Source organism: Somniosus microcephalus, chromosome 1 (genome assembly GCF_052327205.1).
Source record: "Somniosus microcephalus isolate GS21.2 chromosome 1, FLI_Smic_1.0, whole genome shotgun sequence".
Taxonomy (NCBI): domain Eukaryota; kingdom Metazoa; phylum Chordata; class Chondrichthyes; order Squaliformes; family Somniosidae; genus Somniosus; species Somniosus microcephalus.
Window position 1 is genome coordinate 221,422,456 of NC_140987.1, and position 20,827 is coordinate 221,443,282.

At 47.0% G+C, this 20,827-nt stretch overlaps 1 protein-coding gene across 1 annotated transcript in view; it reads left to right on the forward strand.

Annotated features, from left to right (window-relative positions):
- LOC147124623 (ankyrin repeat and death domain-containing protein 1A-like) overlaps positions 1-20,827 on the forward strand; it is a 161,037-nt gene that overhangs the window by 48,830 nt on the left and 91,380 nt on the right. Inside the window, exons 5-7 of the mRNA XM_085990617.1 lie at positions 3,167-3,268; positions 12,942-13,040; positions 13,814-13,912. Of these exons, the coding sequence (XP_085846743.1) occupies positions 3,167-3,268; positions 12,942-13,040; positions 13,814-13,912 (300 nt within the window). The remainder of the gene's footprint in view (positions 1-3,166; positions 3,269-12,941; positions 13,041-13,813; positions 13,913-20,827) is intronic.

The window sequence follows — 20,827 nt, forward strand, 5'->3', positions numbered from 1 at the left end:
CTGACACTGTCCTTCAAGCCGAATCGACCTTGCCAGAAGCACCTGCTACCCCGCCGGGAGTTACGACACCACCGAGGCGTTATCCGGACAGAGTCCGGAAACCTCCAGAGAGACTGAATCTGTGAACTGTCTTGCATAAAGTTGTATATATGTTATAATGTATGTTTAATGGGGAATCAGTATGTTGTAAGCTAAAAAGGGAGGATTGTAGTGTATGTACCCGTCTACCTTTAAGAGAACTATTGTATGTAACCGTCCACCTTTAAGAGAACTACTTTAGGTGTTGCACTACTTTGTTGGCTTCTGTATACTGTAATACCGACGGTGACCACACCGGTATATAAGTGCTGTGTCAGGATTTATTGGGCAGATTCGCCCTGACCTTCGAATAGTAAAGTCCTGTTTTAAGTTACTCTGGTAGTCTGTGTATTAATTAACTAAACAACCCACAGACTTTACACTCGGCATGGTAAACTTTTATCATCGCTTTGTCCTCCGAGCCGCCCAGCTCATGCGGCCGCTCTACGAGGCACTCCGAGGGAAACCGGGGAAAGAACCGGTGATCTGGTCGTCGGTCATGGACCGCGCATTTGGGGACACGAAGGAGGCCCTCGCCAATGCGACGATGTTAGCGCACCCGCTGCCCGGCGCCACCATCGCGCTCATGACAGATGCGTCGGACTACGCCGTTGGCGCCGTGCAAGAGCAATGGGTCGACGGGGCATGGCAACCGCTGGCGTTTTTTAGCTGCCAGTTACATAGTAATGAACGTAGCTATAGCACATTTGACCGAGAGCTGTTGGCGTTGTTCCTGGCCATCCGCCACTTTTGTTTTTTATTGGAAGGACGCCAATTCATCACTTTCGTGGATCACAAGCCCCTGACGTTTGCCATGGCCAAGACGACTGACCCGTGGTCGGCCCGGCAGCAACGGCAACTCACTTTCATCTCCGAGTTTACCACCGACATCCGTCATGTGGCCGGCAAGGACAACGTGGGTGCCGACTGCCTTTCGCGTGCGGCCGTCCAGGCCGTCCAACTGGGTCTCGACTATTCACTAATGGCGGTCGACCAAGCGGCTGACCCGGAGACGCACGCTTTCCGTTCTGATTCGTCCGGCCTGCGGCCAGTGGACGTACTTTTCCACTCAGACGGCACATCCTTGCTCTGCAATGTCTCCCTGGGAGACTCACGCCCGATCGTTCCGTCATCCTGGCGCAGGAAAGTCTTCGATATCATGCACAACTTCGCCCACCCGGGTGTGCGGGCTTCACAGAAGTTGTTAGCATCCAAGTTTGTCTGGAGGGGAATGCGAAAAGATGTGCGCGACTGGGCCAACACCTGTGTCGTGTGCCAGAGAGCGAAGGTGCAGCGCCACGTTAAAGCTCCTGTCGCCGTTTTCGAGGTACCGGAGCGGTGATTCGATCATGTTCATATCGACCTCGTGGGCCCACTACCACCGTCACAAGGGTTCACGCATCTGCTGACGATCGTCGACCGTACCACCAGATGGCCAGAAGCCATTCCATTGATGTCCACCACCTCCGCGGACGTCGCCCGGGCTTTTCTTTCGTCCTGGGTTGCCCGTTTCGGCGTGCCGTCGGACATTTCATCGGACCGTGGGCCGCAGTTCTCCTCTGCTTTGTGGAACGCCGTGGCTTCAGAATTGGGCGCCAAGCTCTATCGCACCACAGCTTACCACCCGCAGGCCAATGGGTTATGCGAATGCTTCCATCGTTCTCTGAAGGCATCGCTGCGGGCTACCCTCCAAGGGACCGCGTGGATGGATAAGTTGCCATGGGTAATGCTCAGGTTGCGCACGGCGCCTAAAGAGGACCTGCAGGCGTCGGCCGCTGAACTGGTCTACGGCCAGCCGCTCAGGGTCCCCGGCGAGTTTCTCCCGTCGCCGACGCGTCCGTGGTCCGCCACTGAACAACTGGAGGCTCACCGAGCCGCGGCGCACGCTTTCCGGCCCATTCCGACTTCACAGCATGGACTGCCTGCGTCACATGTTCCGCCAACGCTCATGAGGGCTAAATTCATTTTTGTATGGCACGATGCCCACCATAGTCCCCTCATGCCTCCATACACGGGCCCCTTCCGGGTACTGAAGGCGGGCGCCAAGAGTTTTCTGGTAGACGTTGGCGGGACGCCCGACTACATTTCCATGGACCGCCTCAAGGCTACACACCTGGACCTCAGCCAGCCAGTCGAAACAGCGCAGCCGCCGCGTCGTGGGCGACTGCCCGCGGCCGCTACGCCTGGCCCATCGGCCCCGCGGCCCAGCTCCTCTCCTGCACCATCCATTCCTCTCCAGGAATATCGGTGTCGCTCCGACAGGATTGTCCAACCTTCTCTGCGATTGACTTTGATGATTAAAGACACTTCTGGGGGGGGGCGCATGTGGTAAAACCACCAATGAACTCCTGTACAAATGAATAACTGTCTTTAAAGCAATGTTACAGCACCTATGTCCGTTTGCTGAGTGTAAACAAGCTTTCTGTAAAAACCCTGAAACAACGCGATGACGTCATCACGTTGGTCACGTGGTGTCCCGAGTGGCGGGAAACGTGATGACGTCATGACGTCAGAGGTGGGAGGTTCTGAGTTCAGACCTCGTGGAACAAGCTACTGTATAGACCTGTTTGCTGTTGCTCCTGCATGTTTTTGTTTTGTTCACCAGTTTAATTAAATTCGGTTAATTTACTGAACTGACTCGACCTCAGCGATTTAGATAGGAATCCGTTGATTCCTACACCCCTATATATTGATCTAAAAACAACAGTACACGTGATGTCATCAGAACCCCATGTATGTTTCATGCCCATTTATAAATAACACTTAAATCTAGCTCTTTTAATTTTTAACTTACCTGAAGTACTAAGGATTGAGATCACAATGAGGATCTGTGGGGTGCAGTTTACATCCCAGCACGTCACTGACCATAGCTTACAACTGTATATCAGATCAGCCCATTCATGGGATATTAAGGGCTGATTTTATGAATACTCGCTGATTAAAGCACACTAGGAGGTTAGAAACTTTCTGATAGATGTTTTCCAGATTGACAGTAATGGCTGGTGTAAAATTTTGTGTTGTTGATATTTTACAATATTGCAGTTGCCCATTGCTGAAGAGTCCTAAATGAGTTTGTTTTTGTCTTTAGGAAGGAATGAACGCACTGCATTGCGCTGCTCTAAACAATCAAGTTGAAATTGTACAATGTATAATTAAAGATCTACAGTTGGATTTGAACAAGCCCACAAAGGTATGTGAGTCACAACTAAACAGTTGGTTCAGTTTTACCGAATCCTTTCAATACATAATATACTAAAAAAAATAAAGGGAAACCTCATACACAAAGTGGTGGTTTTAATCTAACTCAGTACCCCGTGACCTCAGCTTTCTGCCCTTCTCCGTGATTGGGCAACACTTCTATCCACCACGGAGATGTCTGTTGATCTTGGCCATGTTTCCAGTCCTGGGTCAATACATATGGCAGGCAGGTTCCTCGGCCTCTGACGGAGAGTCGCGCCAGTGTAGTGGTGGAAATTGGGAGCCTGTCTCAGCCGGTGAGCTGCCTGTTAAAACATTTTTTTCTTCCCCTGAAAATTTGTACTTTTGGTGACGGGGCCTGTGCCTGATAATGCTCCTTTGTTCACTTTTTGCCCTGAGGCTCTCCCTGCCAATCGCTGAACACTGGATGTCAAGGAATAATAATGGGTGGTCCCTGCGTCCAGCGTTCAATGCCTGCATATGGTGGGAGAAAGGATGGAGGCTGTGTTTCCCTCATTTACATCGTTAACTTTTGTCTTCTCACATTTTGGCAGGTGTAGCCTGTCTTGATGGGCTCGGCCCCCCTGAAAATGACAGGGAGGTAGGGACGCAGTGAAGTTGATTGCCATCTCTGTCCATCCCAGATTCATCAAAATAATCAGCGAGAAGGGGCAGAAAGCCTAGGCCAGTGTATAGTGGTGGAGACTGTAATACAGTGAACTACAGCATATCTTCTTCTAGAAAACAGACAGTAAGTCTGTCAGTATTTCGAAAGAGAAAGCTAGGTTAGTGTTTTGGGTGGAATCCTTCATCAACTGAGATTGCCCAAAGTAATTTCACTTAGGATCCTTATAGCTGCCAGAGTGAGAAGACTTTTCCTCCTTCGGCCTGAGGTCCCAAAGGGCAGTACTCTGTAACAATATGGTTTCCCCAACATTACTGTGCTTGTAAATGTATAAAACCAGTTAGAAATCAGCGTTCTGTAATTTTTCACCTTTTAGCTTTGAATGCCTGAAATTTTGGCATTCTTCAAGTGAAGACCAATACAGATAATTCAGGCAGTAAAGTAAAACTCCTTAGGAAGGATGTTCTTGCCATGGAAGGAGTGCAGCGAAGATTCACCATACCTTGGATGGCAGGAATGACGTATGAGGAGAGATTGTGGCGATTGGGCTTGTACTCACTGGAGTTTAGAAGATTGAGAGGGGATCTCATCGAAACCTATAAAATTCTGTCAGGCCTGGACAGACTAGATGCAGGAAGGATGTTCCCGATGGCCGGGGAGTCCAGAACTAGGGGTCATAGTCTAAGGATAAGGGGTAAGCCATTTAGGACTGAGATGAGGAGGAATTTCTTCACCCAGAGAGTGGTGAACCTGTGGAATTCTCTGCCACAGAGGGCAGTGGAGGCCAGTTCATTAAATATATTCAAGAAGGAGTTGGATATATTTCTTAAGGCTAAAGGGATCAAGGGATATGGGGAGAAGGCAGGGACAGGGTACTGAATTTGGATGATCAGTCATTGTAGTGTATGTAACCTGTACCACCTTAAGAGGATACCTTAAGGTGATGGACTACTTTTTGATGGCTCCTGTACATTGTAGTACCGGTGGTGACCACACCGGTATATAAACCCTGTGGAGCAAAGTGTATTCCAGTTCAGCCCTGACCCTCAATTACTAAAGACCTGTTTAATTATTTCTGTAGTCTGTGTCCAGTTATTCAGCATAACTACATTTGGAAACACAGACTCAACAGTGGCGCCGAGTCTGATCTTACCTAGCGGCAGTTGCATCAAAGGAAGCTTCGCCTCTGAAACGGGCGTCGATCAAGGACATCCACCCTCAACATCCTGCTGGGCACTGCATAGCACGGGAGGCAATCGGGAACCCGGGTTGGTTTCTGGCCACGAAGTCAAACATCAGTGAACATCCCTTCGACGACAGTGGCGGGTAAGCCCGATCGAGCGGCACGGGGGGGAAGTCGGCCGAGTTGTCAGTAAGAGAAGGGGAGGGAAACGACGAAAAGGGCGGAGAACACGACCGCAGCCGGTGTCAGGGGCCGGACTGCAATCGGGGCAGAGACGCGCAGCAGCCAGAAAAGCGTTTATGTCCACAAGGACCGCGGGAGCGGCTGGGAACAAGAGCAGCAGCGTAGGGGAAAATAAAGGACCGCTGGGAGGCGAGAACGGCAACAGTGCGGTAATCGCCATTTTGAGTCGGCGGGGGAAGAAGACAAGCGCGGGAAAAGCCGCCAAGCGCGGGAAGCCGCCATTTTGAAAAAAATAAAATAAAATAATAATCATATCCGAAGGAAAGGAAACTCAACAAGGATGCCAAAAATGGGTAACATCACTGCTTTTGATAGCGATGTGGAAGATTGGGCCACTTATGTGGAACGCGTCGAAGTTTACTGTACAATGAATGAGGTACCGGAGGATAAGAAAGCACTAACCCTATTAAACTCGATGGGTGCGAAGACGTACGGGTTATTAAGGAACCTTGTAACACCAGATAAACCGGTAGGAAAGAGTTTCGCGGATATTGTTACTATCCTGCAAGAGCATTTAAACCCCACGCCGCTGCTGATAGCGGAACGATTTAAATTCTACAAAAGAATTCAACTTAAAGAGGAAAGCAATGCTGAATTCTTAATCGAACTGCGCAAGTTATCAAAGTACTGTCAGTTCGGTACAGGACTAGCAGACGCACTGAGAGATAAGTTTGTGTGTGGGCTCCTAAGGGAAGGAACCCAGAAGCGACTGCTAGAGGAAAAGGATCTTACGCTGGACAAAGCTTTCAGCATTGCAGCATCGCACGAGGCAGCAGCACAAGGCGCTGCAGAGATACAGCAAAGGCCATTGGAATTCAGCACCAATGAAATGGCATTGGGCGCAGTAAAGTGCTATCGTTGCGGAAGGACAACGCATGACCAGAACCAGTGCTGGTTCAAAGATAAAGAATGCAGGAAATGTGGCAAACTTGGTCACATAGCGAGAGTATGCCGGTCAGGAAAGAAGACCAGCAGCAAAAAGTCGCCGCAGGAGAAGTACAAAAAAGTACACAAGGTGACAGGGAACAGTTCGGATGAACAGAAGATGGATTCAGACTCCAGCAGTAAGGAACTGGGTTGTCTAAAAATACATAATGTGGGTAACACAGCAGACTGCCAAACTATCTGGGTCATGCTTCGGATAGCAGGAGTCCAAGTGAAGATGGAATTGGACACTGGATCGGCATTGACGGTCATGAATAAGCAAGATTGCAAAAGGTTATTCTCGCACATTTCCCTGAGGGATACGGAGATTGTATTGAAAACATACACGGGGCAAATAGTATACCCCATCAGAAAGATAAAAGTAAATGTGGTCTACAATGGTAAAGAAAGTCAGGAAATGGACTTGTATGTGTTACCTGATGGAGGTCCGCCACTACTGGGACGGGAATGGATCCGGAGAATAAATATGGACTGGCATTCCATACAAGCACTGACTGTAGATTCCTGTAAAGAGGACGACGTCAAACCTAAACGACTGTCCAAAATATTGGATGATGCTAAGGAGGTGTTCCAACAGGGACTGGGAACACTGAAAGGAATTACGGCAAACATCAAGGTTGAAGAACATGCAAACCCAAAATTTTTCAAAGCCAGACCGGTACCTTATGCGATACGACCTGCTGTGGAAGCAGAGCTGGAAGGGCTAGAACGTTCAGGAGTACTGTCTAAGGTGGACTGGAGCGAATGGGCCACACCCATTGTTCCTGTCATGAAGCGTTCGTTGAGCAACAAGCCGGGGGAACCTGGGAAGGTTCGCATCTGTGGCGATTTCAAGATCACTGTTAATCCGGTTCTTCACACGGTGCAATATCCGCTTCCGCGGATTGAAGATATCTTCGCTTCGCTGTCTGGCAGGAAACACTTCACCAAGATAGACCTGGCGCAGGCGTACCTACAGATGGAAGTTGATGAAGCGTCACGCCAGTATCTCACGATCAACACACATAAGGGCTTATATCGGTATAATAGACTGGTTTTTGGAGTGGCATCGGCTCCAGCGATTTGGCAAAGGGCCATGGAGCAGGTATTGCAGGGAATTCCAGGCACACAATGCTACCTGGACGACATTCTGATTACAGGAGATGATGATAAGGATCACCTCGCGAATTTGGAGCAGGTGCTCACCAGATTGAAAGAATATGGGCTCAGAGTTAATCGCCAGAAATGTGAGTTCTTTCAAAAGCGAATCTCGTACTGCGGCCACGTCATTGACCAGGAGGGGCTCCATAAGTCACCTGACAAGATCGAAGCTGTTGTGAAAGCTCCCGCTCCGGAAAATGTATCCCAGTTGAGGTCGTTCCTTGGGTTGGTTAACTATTACCACAAGTTTCTTCCAAATTTATCCACGGTGTTACACCCGCTGAACACTCTTTTGCAAATGGGAATACCATGGAAGTGGAGCGATGATTGTAAGCGGGCTTTTCAAAAAAGCAAGGCACTGATCACCTCTAAGGAAGTGTTGGCTCACTTTAACCCAACGCTGCCTATTCGCTTAGCTTGTGATGCTTCTCCATATGGTATCGGGGCAGTGCTCTCACATAAGTTTCCAAATGGCTTGGAAAGGCCAGTCGCATTCGCATCCAGATCATTGACCTCCGCAGAGCGCAACTATGCTCAGATAGATAGGGAGGCTCTCAGCCTCGTGTGGGGAGTTAAGAAATTTAACCATTACCTGCAAGGCCAAAAGTTTATGCTGCTGACAGATCACCAGCCGTTGGTTTCCATTTTTAACCCTAAGAAGGGTGTTCCGGTTATGACGGCGCAGAGGCTTCAGAGATGGTCCCTTTTCCTAGGGGCACATCAATATGATATCGAATTCAAAGGTACAAAGCAACATGGTAATGCTGATGGGCTGTCGCGCCTGCCACTACCTACAGCGGAAGAGGCACCGGCAGTTGACCCTGTCGAGATATTTCACTCGACCATCATCGAATGCTTACCAGCCACCAATGCGGGTATTGAGAGAGAGACCCGAAACGACCTGACACTGTCTCGGGTCTACGATTTGACAGTGAAGGGATGGCCAGCACATGGCGACCCACTGTTACCAGCATTCTCAGCCAGACGAGAACAGCTGTCCGTCTGTCAAGGACATTGATGTATGGAACAAGGGTGATTATTCCTCCTAAATTAAGGGAGAGAGTTCTGAAGGAATTGCATGAAGGTCATCTGGGGGGAGTCAAGATGAAAAGCCTTGCTAGGGCTTATGTGTGGTGGCCAGGTATCGACAAACAAATAGAGGATCTGACTAAAAGCTGCTCAGGGTGCCAAAAAGTTCAAAACGCACCTCCAATTGCACCGCTGCATCCGTGGGAATGGCCTTCAACCCCATGGCAACGTGTGCATATCGACTTTGCAGGTCCATTCATGGATTCCATGTTTTTGATAGCAGTAGACGCACATTCTAAATGGCCAGAAGTGATTAAGATGTCGACCACTACCTCTGAAAAGACGATCGCAGTTCTAAGAACCATATTTGCAAGGAATGGGTTGCCGGAACAAATATGTTCAGACAACGGACCACAGTTCGTGTCAGAAGAATTCCAGAAATTCATGAAAAAGAATGGGGTGAAACACTATACATCTGCCCCATATCATCTGGCTACAAATGGGTTGGCTGAGAGATTTGTACAAACGTTCAAAAAGGCGATAAAGGCCATGAGCGAAGACCATATTCCACTACAACACAAGGTGGACAATTTCCTGATGGCATATTGAAACGCCACGCATGCAGTGACAAATCAAAGCCCTGCCATAATGTTCTATAACAGGAGGTTGCGGTCCCGGTTGGATTTGTTAAAACCCAATGTGCGTAGGGAAGTCGAAAACAAGCAATTCCAGCACGTAAATAACAAAGCCACTCGGAGTTTCGAAATAGGACAACCAGTGTTGGCCAGGGACTATAGGAATGATAAATGGCAATCCGGAACAATTCGTGCCCGATAAGGATCCTTGATGTACACGGTAGACGTTGGAGAGAACGTAATACGACGTCATGCTGACCAACTTGTGGAATCGAGAACAAGGGTCGACCCCATGTCTACGGCAGAGACACCCGTTGAAGAAGTTATTGAGCCTGTAGCATCTACCTCAGACTCGAACGTACATGATGATGTTCAATCCATAGGAGATCAAATGGATGAGTCACCCCAACAACGAGAACCAGAGACCCCTGAAAGGCGTTATCCGGCCCGGATCAGGAGGCCTCCTCAGAGACTGAATCTTTGAACAGTTTTGTGTGAAAGTTGTATATATGTTATCCATGTAATGTTTAAATTGGGGTGTACACTGTTAAGCTAAAAGGGGAGGAATTGTAGTGTATGTAACCTGTACCACCTTAAGAGGATACCTTAAGGTGATGGACTACTTTTTGATGGCTCCTGTACATTGTAGTACCGGTGGTGACCACACCGGTATATAAACCCTGTGGAGCAAAGTGTATTCCAGTTCAGCCCTGACCCTCAATTACTAAAGACCTGTTTAATTATTTCTGTAGTCTGTGTCCAGTTATTCAGCATAACTACATTTGGAAACACAGACTCAACAGTCATGATCTCATTGAATGGCAGAGCAGGCTCGAAGGGCCGAATGGCCTACTCCTGTTCCTATCTTCTTTGTTTCTATGTTTCTAACTGACAATGAAGAAGGCTGCATCCCTCTCAAACCCTAGTAGTGATCAGTCATATATCTACCCCCTTTCACTGCTACCACTACTCCCAAGGATTAAAAAGATCAGTTTTAATTTTTTTAAGTTACCCAGTGACACAGCATCGCAGTGGTCCAATGCTAAGGATTTGCTTCCTACTTTGGATCACTTATACAGTAAATTCACAATTTGTTGAGTGGGACGATAAGTACTTCCCTATAGGGAAGGAACAAATATTAATGAGGAAGGTATGCTGAAGTAGATCAAATGCCTCCCCCTCAACCTGGGAAGGTACTGGGATACCTAAAGAAGGGAAGAAAATAAAATCATTCTGAAATGGAGGAAGATTATTTTTATCTTAAAGGATCAGAAATACATTGGGCCAGAAATTCCAGGCCAGTAGCGTGAGTACGGTCGGCTTACTCACGCTTCTGGCCGTTGGAAATGCCGGCGTTCAGCATGAACAGCGCATGCGGGGAACGCCGGCATTTCCAGACCTCGAGCGCGTGCGACTGCACAGGCAGCGCTTGCGCAGTGAACTTCGTGGATTTCATTCATGAAATCCGTGAGGTTAAGTCCTTAGAAGTTACACTGAAAAAAAGCAAGTGTAAAGTGGTTCATTGGCTGCGGAGGAAGATATATTTTATCGTGGAGCTTTTGAAATGCAATATTTTTGTTTGGGAAAGGGAGGGAAGTTATTTTAAGAAATTTTAAGTAAGTTTTAAAGTTAAAATTTTTTTAATTTTTTTTTTAAGGGTTTTCAGAACGGTAGGTAGAAGGAGCAATTGTGGCTGTGTGAATGGAATGTGAGAATGAGTTATGTATGTATGTCCACATATATTCCTTTACGTATATGTATGTATGTTTTATATTCCTTTACTATGAATGTATGTTTTTAATTATGATTTTCCAATAAGTTACTTTCTCTGAAAGTCATAATTAAATAATACATTCATACACATAAGTAAAGGAATATATACATAACACGCAAAGGAATATATACAGACATACATACTTTCAGAAGCTCCACGATAAGAAATATCTTCCTCCGCAGCCTCTTTAGCAACTGTACCCATGCTTTTTTCATGTGTAAGTTGTAATGACTGGACCTCACTGAAAGCATTAATGAAAGCGGCGAATTATACTGCGCACGCGCTGCATGTGCAGTCGCACGCGTTCTGCCTCTGAACCCCTTCGTTCAGAGGACAGGAAATGCCGGTTTTCCCCACATGCACTGTGCATGCTGAAAACCGGCATTTCATCCGGCCAGATGCGTAAGTACCCCGACCGTACTAGCGCATTTGGAAGGGAATTATTGGGCCAACATTTTACATGTCAATAAAATAAAAAATTTAACACTTGCACGACTTGCCCCCTCGCATCTGCGACTGAGGGTCCAAGGAGGTCCATTGCGCAAGAGGTCATCATCGGACGTATCCTCACACTGTTCCCTTTGGGGAACTGTATGAAGTGGTGGAAGGATTTATGGCCGTGATTAACGCTCATTCCGTGACCGTAACCATCTTTGAACCAGCCATTAGGGTGGTTAGCCCTATGGCGGGAGGGTTTTACGGGCTCCCACAACCCATCTGAGGGGGGGGGGCCACCAACACCCACGGACGCAAGTATCCCGCTGGATGTCCACCCAGAATTTAAAGTTGGAGCTCCGACTCCACTTGCCGGGACTGTCTGGAGTGGGGTTCAAAACCCTACTCCTTCTGGCCCAGCGGCGGGGATGCTTACTGCTACGCAAAAGGCCCACTCCGCACAAAAGGTGACACCCATACGTTTCCTGCGCCTTTTCCCTCCCCGTGACTGGAGCCCTATGCTGCCATTTCACGTTGCTAATCGGATTGGGCGTTTGTCATAGCGGTAGGATCCCCGCCGCTGGGCCAGATCAGGGTAGGGTTTCGAACCCCGCTCCAGACAGTCCCGGCAAGTGGAGTCGGAGCTCCGGCTCTAAATTCTGGGTTGACATCCAGTGGGATATTTGCGTCCGTGGGTGTGGGTGGCCCCCCCTCCTTGTATAGCTTGTGGGAGCCCGTAAAACCCTCCCGCCATAGGACTAACCGCCCTAATGGCTGGTTCAAAGACGGTTACGGTCATGGAATGAGCGTTAATCACGGCCATAAATCCTTCCACCACTTCATACAGTTCCCCAAAGGGAACAGTGTGAAGACACGTATGATGACGACATTGCTAAATAAAAAAATGGAATTAAAAAAATTCTTTTAGGGCTTTTAAAAGTCTTTAAATTGCTTTAATTCTCTTTAAAACTACTTCAGATTACTCAAAATAATGTAAACATTTTAAAAAGTTTATAAAAGTTACCAAAATCTTCAAAAAACTTCCAAAAACCTATTTAAACTGCTGCTTTGCATGTAAAAAAGCAAAGCAGCTTGACAGAAACATTGGGGGCGTGTCCAGTGAAACTGAGACCTCAAGGGGCGTGTCTCACTTACACTGCACGCTCCTGGGTCCGCGCTGGCTGCACTCCTGGGCGGCGTGACGTCATACGCTGCCCGGGAATGTGCTTTCTATTTCTCCAAGTTCAGGCGTCCCAGAAGCTGATCGGCAGGAGCGCGGGGTAAGTGCAAATACGGGGCTTGCACGCGCTGCAAGCCCCGTTCTGGAATTTCTGGCCCAATGTGCACGAGTCTACCTTAAACTAGATAAATACCCATGAAAGGGATATTCTGACCCTCTGTGCTTGCACATTTACTTTTCACCTTAAGGAACCAAAAACCAACATGCCCAAGACCAGTGATTTCTAAACTAGGCCAAATTCAGGTATTTGTCAATAAATCTGAATTGGTTAAATATAATTTTCAATTTGGTCCTGTCCTCATTCCTAGATTGTTTGCTCTGAAGAAAACACCAACAGAAGATGAGGAGGCAGTTTTGACTGGGTTTGAATGACTGATGTTTGATTGGGAGCTAACACACTCTGTTTTCATTTACAGAAAGGCAAAAAGCCATATCACTTGGCAGTTGAAAGTGGACATCTTAAAATGGTAGAGACACTGAGGGAGTTTGAATATAACACGCAGGAGAAGGACAAGGTAATAGCATTCAAATGCTTTTCACTTATGCGACCACAGTTCTCATTGTTCAAATCTTCAGCATCTCTTAGTGTTTGCTAGCAACTTTCATCCTTTCTTCTCCTCAATGATGTATTATCATTATCAATGAATCACGAATGATGGAGATCTCCCCTAAAGACTGAAAGCTCTGGATGTGCTTCTTACAGATATTTGTGTAGTATCTGGGTAATTGTGTATTTCGAATACAACAGAACTATGTTAATTGTTATGGATTTTCAGTCGAGTTTATCTTCAAATCAAAACAGAAAATACTAGAAGTACTCAACAGGTTCACTAGTATCTATAAACAGAATAGCTTGGTTAATGTTTCAGATGTCGACCTTATGTCGGACCTGATAAAGAGTCTACACCTGAAATGTCAATCTATTTCTTCTCTTTACAGATGTTGACAGACCTGCTGTGTGTTTTGAGCATTTTTGTTTTTACTTCAGATTTCCAGTCATTTCTTTTTCTCTCTAGTTTACCTTCAGGTGGGCCAGGACTTCTCCTTTGAATGTTCCTAAGTTTTTTTTACTTAGAATCATAGAATCTTACAGCCCCGAAGGAAGCCATTCAACCCATCGTGCCGGTGCCGGCTCTTTGAAAGAGCTATCCAATTACTGTAGTCCCATTTAATAAATCCTTCCTCATTGAACCGCAGCAGGCAGCCTTTTCTCTGCAGTATCTTTCACAGCTAAAGTGATTTTCCTGATCGCAAGTAATGAAAAGAAGTCATTGTTTTTATTGTGCAGGAAGGTAACATGGCCTTGCACCTTGCTGCGAGGAATGGTCACACAGCGGTACTGGAGGAGCTGCTGAAAGAATGGAATCTAATAGATGAGGAGAACGAGGTAAGTTATCGTTAGTAAGTTGTTAACTCAAAACCATCACCAGAAAATATTTGTAAAAGTTCACTTAATCTTCATGTACCTTTCAAGTGAAATAGAAAATGGGTTGAAGAATGGTAGATTCCCTTTCTTTGACACATCATTATTGGCCCAGAATTTGCGGTCAGCAGTGAAGAGAAGGCGTTCGCTGCTGGCTCCAAAGTATGCTTCGCACAAGGATTTTGTGATCCCTGTGTCGAGAACTTCGTGTTTTCCGACCTTCAATTCAAATCAATGCAAGTTAGTCAGGATTCCCTTGTGCGAACTTCTGTGATGTCAACAGGCTGTCTAAGCAGCCAATCAAAAGGCAGAATTCTCACAGACCGCATCAAAGAAGTGGGTAAGCTCTTAAAATTCTAACTTTTTAAAAATGTTAAGGAGAGCAAAACAAAGATTGTGGCTCTCACATGGGGAAAAGGCAAACCTGAAATAAAGATGGACAAACTTTAAAAAAAAATGTAAATTAAAAAAAAAAAGTTTATTAAAAATTTTACTTTTAATTAAAATGGACAAATTTCAAACTGCAGAAAATTAAAATTAGTTTTCCAGGCCCTTAACATTTGTTTAGCAGTCAATATGCTGTCAAAACCCCAGTTACATCTAATCCCTTTGGGTCTAACTTTTAGTGGGGAATTTAACAGCGTACTTACGGCGGAAGAGCAAAATTTTCATCAGTTTCACTGATTTGACTGATTACACAGATTGCTGGCTCTGTGGGGATAGTGGGGGGGGGGAGCACAGCGCTGCCTGTTTCGGAGCTGTCAATGACAGAAGCACATGCGCCAAATCCCAAATTTGCGGTCAATTTCAAAGGCAGAATGATGGCGAACGCTGCCAGTTTGCCATCATCCCGAACGGAAATTTTGGGCTGTTGTTTTTTAAATAGTTTCAATGTTGTCCATGCTTGTCTGTATCTCTTAAGTAAAAGATTGACATGATTCTTGTACAGGACACATCCGGCAATGCGAATACTGATTCATTCAGTGTACATGGATTATATAGACACTGTGGGCTGGATTTTACTCACCGAGATGCGTTGGGGGTGGGGACTGCTGCTTTCCGGGTTCTAGTCCCACCCCCAGCGACGTCCGACGCACAGACGCTATTTTTCCCCGATTGGCTTTGTTAAGCCCGCCCTGCGGGCTTGCTGGCCAATTAAGGAAAAGCCAGTGTCAGATGACGTCAGTTGATGATACTTCATCTGCTGGCTTTCTTAAAAGCACATGAACCATATATTTTTGACAGAGGATTTGACACTGTTTGACAGCATTGAGGTGCTGTCAAACACTGACAATCACTGTACAAAGGTGAGCCCTTGCACCTAGGCTCTCCACTGACTCTCTCCTTAGGGTGAAACAGATGGCAGCTGCAGGTAAGGGTACAGAAACGATCTGTCACTTCTCCCATTGAGGTGAGGCCACACAAACACTTCAAAGCTTGTCACCTACAGAAAAATCAAAACACATTAAAAATGACTTTCCCAACATTTCTTTACCTCTAATACTCACCAGTGTCCCATTGCATCCTTCACACCACTTCTGCAGCTGTCATCTATACACAAACGTTACAACAGACCTATAGCATTCCTCACTTACCCTGGCAGTTAAGTGGCTATAATCCTCTTCCCGCCGCTTCGGGGACCCAACTCCTGGGAAGATTGGTTGGAGATGGGTTGGGAGCGGGTTTGGAACCCGCTCCCATTCTTTTTGATTTTCCCAGCAGTCCCGCCTCCAAACCCGCCTCCAAACCCGCTGGTAAAATCCAGCCCTACACGTTATTTATATAAAGGATATATAGTATTTGTATGGGACATATACTCCATTTATAACACATGCAATGGTGTGAAATCACTGCTATTTTCTGACTTTAAACTGTTGAGCTATCACAGGGATTGGAATAACAATTAATGCTGGTTCTCTGTCAAATGCCTATGCAGCTTGTATGGATTTTGTGTAATTGGAAAGGCTGAAGGATATTAATCAATCTAAAAAAAATCACTGTATGATTGCTGAAAACTCACCACTGAAATAGATAACTTCATGAAACTACAATCTATTCACCCAAAGTATGGTTTAAAGATAGAAGGAACTTGCATTTATATCACTCCTTTCATGTCCTCCGGATGTCCCAAAGGGCTTCACAGCCAATGGATTACTTTTTGATGTGTAGTCACTGTTGTAATTTAGACAAACACATTAGCCAATTTGTGCACTATGAGGTCCCACAAACAACAGTGAGATAAATGACCAGATAATCTGTTTTAGTGTTGTTGGCTGTAGAACAAATGTTGGCCAGAACACCGGTAGAACTCCCTTGCTCTACTTTGAATAATGCCATGGAATCTTTTAATTCACTTGAGCAGGCAGACAGGGCCTCGGTTTAACATCTCATCTGAAAGATGGCAGCTCTGACAGTGCAGAACTCCCTCAGTACTGCACTGAAATATCAGCCTAGATTATGTGCTCAAATCCTGGAGTGTGACTTTCTGACTCAGAGAAAAGAATGCTAACATTAAGCTAAGTCATGAAACTCCAGTCTATATCACCAATATACGATTCAACGCATGAAACTCTTGTCTGTGTCACTGATGTATGGACTTTTTGTACTAGTTAGGAGAGTGATGTCAGGCTAAGGACATGTACTGAGTGGAATACCCTCACTGGGGGCTCCAGTCTTTCTGATCTCGACTCAGAAACTAAATATAAACTCATCGGCCATGAAGTTCGGCCGCTTAGCACATGCTGATAACTCTGGTTACAGTGAAAAGAATGGTGGCCACCTCGCTTCTGCCCACTTCCGGCGGGCCTCGCGGCAGCTGCCTTTTTGGGCTGGTCGGCAGTGTTATGTATTGTGTGTTCTATTGTGTGTTCTCCTCCCACCTGTGGTGGCGCTGTCACAGGAGATAAATGGTTGGGTGTTCTCTGTTAAGTTTAGCTCTCTTTGTTCGGAACTTCCCAGAACTTCCTTTCCTTCCAATAAAGCACTTCATGTTTGAATCTCTGAGTTCTGAGTCCTAAATTGTGTCTAGGTAGAAAGGTACCGACACAACAGGCAGCACTGCCGTTGCCTGCGTTCGCTGAAGAAATGGTAATGAGGCAGATCGTGACGTCAATTAGTGTGCAACCCTGATTTGATGCATGACCTGCCATTTTCAATGTCACCGCTCCATTCAATGCCCTCTCCAAATCACGACCAGCCAAACATGCGTTCAGCAGCAGGAAGGACCCCCCACCTGCGCTATGTAAAGGAATCAGCAACAATTTGCAGCTGACTTGCTTTTGATTTATACTGGCTCTGTCTAAGTTTGTGCAACTGTTTGGAGTTTTCTATAGTTATTTAATGTTGGTGAGGTGGCAGGGAGAGTTGCTGCAAGTGGAGAAGGCCTTGCTCCTGATTTAATGGGTTCTGCTCAGACCACTTGCTCCCAGTCATGGGCACTCTACTTGCAGTCTCCCTCACGCTCAAGTGACTGGCAGGATGAGGGGCAGCAGCAAGGGCACTGGTGGAGTGGCAATGGTGGGAGTAGGAATGCTGTCATACTGAGACAGGACAGCAATCTTTTTTGATTGTGGCAGTTGAGAAAAAACAGTTCTGTGGAAAGCGTACTACCCTAATTATAATGGAAACCTCGTCCATTATTGCTGGTATTTCAGAACTGAACATTGGTCTACAGTTCCTGTTGCAACTTCCTTCCCTCAGTGCCCCAATTTTTCCTGATCACCTGTGTAAACCTTTAAGGGGAGAACTACTTTTTACAGCTCCTGTATACTGTAGTACCGGCAGTGACCACACCTGTATATAAACCCTGAGTAGTGATCTGTACAGTTAGTTCTAGAGTAACCCTCATTCAGTAAACACCTGTTGAATCGTTCCCTGCAGCCTGTTGTCTGATTATTGAAGGACACAACATTAAGATACACGGATCTAACGTTGGCGACGTGGCAGATTCAAACCTACCTGCAACTCTGCAGATTCGCTCCTGGAGAACAGTGGAAGAAGGTCGAGTCCAGAAGCACGGGCGTCGACCACGGGCAACCGCCCAGTCATCCAGCGGAGATTTGAGCATCGCAGGGGAGGCTGTCGAGAGCCAGGCTTGGCTTTCCAGTCATGGTGGTCCAGCGAAATGGGCTGGCAACAGGTACAGCGCAGACCCTTCCCGGACAGCGACGGGCTAGAGCCCGACCGAGCGGCACAGAAAAAGGCCGAGCAGTGTCGACGGGGGAGAGAGAGAGGGCAGAGCGCACAGGGCGCAGCCGGTGTTCAGGACCGAGCGGCGTCAACGGGGGAGAGAGACGAGAGAGAGCAGAGTGCAGCCGGTGTTCAAGGGCCGAGCAGCGTCAACTGGGGAAGAGAGGCGCGCAGGAAAACGCGCAGAGCGCAGCCGGTGTTCAAGGGCCGAGCAGCGTCAACGGGGGAGAGAGGCGCGCAGGAAAACGCGAGGCGCTGCCATTGCCACGAGGACCGCAGAGAGCGGTGTTGGCAGCAGCGCAGGAGCAGCGCACGAAACCCACAGGGCGTCGCCATTTGCCACGAGGACCGCCGAGAGCGGCGTTGGCAGCAGCGCGGGAGACGCCATTTTAAGCCGCAGCGGGGAAGAAAGGAAAGCGCGGGAGACGCCATTTTAAGCCGCAGCGGGGAAGAAAGGAAAGCGCAGGAGATGCCACTTTAAGCCAGTCTAACCACACCCAAAAATGCTGAAGAGTGGCAGGATCACAGCGTTCGACAATGAAGTTGAAGATTGGACGACATATGTCGAATGCATAGAAGTATACTGCAAGGTGAATGAAGTGCCAGATGACAAGAAAGCACTGGTATTGTTGAATTCAATGGGTGCCAAAACGTATGGCTTACTACGAAACCTAGTAACCCCAGAGAAGCCAGTAGAAAAGGATTTTGAAAACATAGTGTCAATCCTGCAGGACCACTTAAACCCCACACCGCTGCTGATAGCAGAAAGATTTAAGTTTCACAAAAGGAACCAGCATAAAGATGAAAGTAATGCTGAGTATTTAACGGAACTGCACAAGCTATCGAAACACTGCCAGTTTGGAACGGGACTAGCAGATACTGTAAGGAACAAGTTTGTGTGTGGGCTTCAAAGTGAAGGAACCCAGAAACGGCTTCTATCCGAAAAGGATCTTACGCTGGACAAGGCTTTCAGCATTGCAGTATCACACAAAGCAGCAGCACGGGGCACTGCAGAGATACAACGGAGACCGCAAGAATATGGCACAAATGAAATGTCATACGGAACAGTGAAGTGCTATCGCTGCGGCAGAACAACACATGACCATAATGATTGCTGGTTCAAGGACAAAGTGTGCAGACAGTGTGGAAAAGTAGGACACATAGCAAGAGTCTGCAGGTCGGGAAAGAAAACCAGCAGCAAGAAATCTCCACAGGAGAAGTACAAGAAGGTACATAAGGTGATGGAGAGTAGTTCAGACGAACAGAAGAGTGATACAGACTCCGGAAGCAAGGAGCTGGGTTGTCTGAAACTACATAATGTGATCAAAACGGAGGGTCACCAAACTATTTGGGTCACGCTCAAGATAGCAGGAGTCCAAGTGAAAATGGAATTGGACACAGGATCAGCCCTAACAGTCATAAACCGAAGGGACTACAAGCGGCTATTCTCACATATACCCTTGAGAGATACAAAGATTGTCTTGAAGACGTACACGGGGCAAAAAGTCTACCCCAAAGGAAAAATAAGGGTGAACGTTATATATAACGGCAAGGAAACACCAAAAATGGACCTATATGTATTGCCAGATGGAGGACCACCACTACTAGGACGTGAATGGATCCGGAAGATACAGCTAGATTGGCATTCCATACAGGTACTGACTGTGGCTGACAAAAAGGATGACGACATCACACCTGGGCGACTGTCAAAGATCCTAACTGACGCGAAAGAAGTGTTCCAGCAAGGACTCGGAACACTAAAAGGCATGACAGCGATGATTAAAATTGAAGAAAACGCAAGCCCAAATTTTTTTAAGGCCTTATGCGATCCGCCCAGCCGTCGAAGCAGAGCTGGAAAGTCTGGAACGTTCAGGTGTACTGTCGAAGGTAGACTGGAGCGAGTGGGCTACACCCATCGTCCCTGTGATGAAAAAGTCGTTGAGCAGCACGCCTGGGGAACCAAGGAAGGTTCGCATCTGTGGGGACTTTAAGGTAACAGTGAACCCGGTCCTTCACACCGTACAATATCCACTTCCGCGGATTGAAGATATTTTCGCCTCGCTATCTGGAGGGAAACGCTTCACTAAGATTGATCTGGCCCAGGCGTATCTGCAAATGGAGGTAGAAGAAGCACCAAAAAAATACCTCACAATCAACACCCATAAAGGTCTCTACCAATACAACCGGCTGGTATTCGGGGTAGCATCAGCTCCGGCTATTTGGCAGAGGGCAATGGAACAAGTCCTGCAAGGGATCCCAGGGACCCAGTGTTATTTGGACGACATCCTGGTCACGGGCGAAAATGACAGTTATCACCTTGCCAACCTGGAGCAGGTGCTCACTAGATTGCAGGAATATGGGCTCCGAGCTAACCGCCCCAAATGCGAGTTTTTTAGAAAACAGATCTCGTATTGTGGCCACGTTATCGATAAAGAGGGGTTACATAAGTCCCCAGAGAAGATTGAAGCAGTAGTCAAGGCTCCAGCACCGGAAAATGTGTCACAACTGAGGTCGTTCCTCGGGCTGGTAAACTACTACCATAAGTTCTTGCCAAATTTGTCTACAATACTACACCCACTGAACACCCTACTGCAAACTGGGATGCCATGGAAGTGGAGTGACGAATGTAGACGAGCTTTCCAGAAGAGCAAAACACTAATCACATCGAAAGAGGTATTGGCCCATTACAAC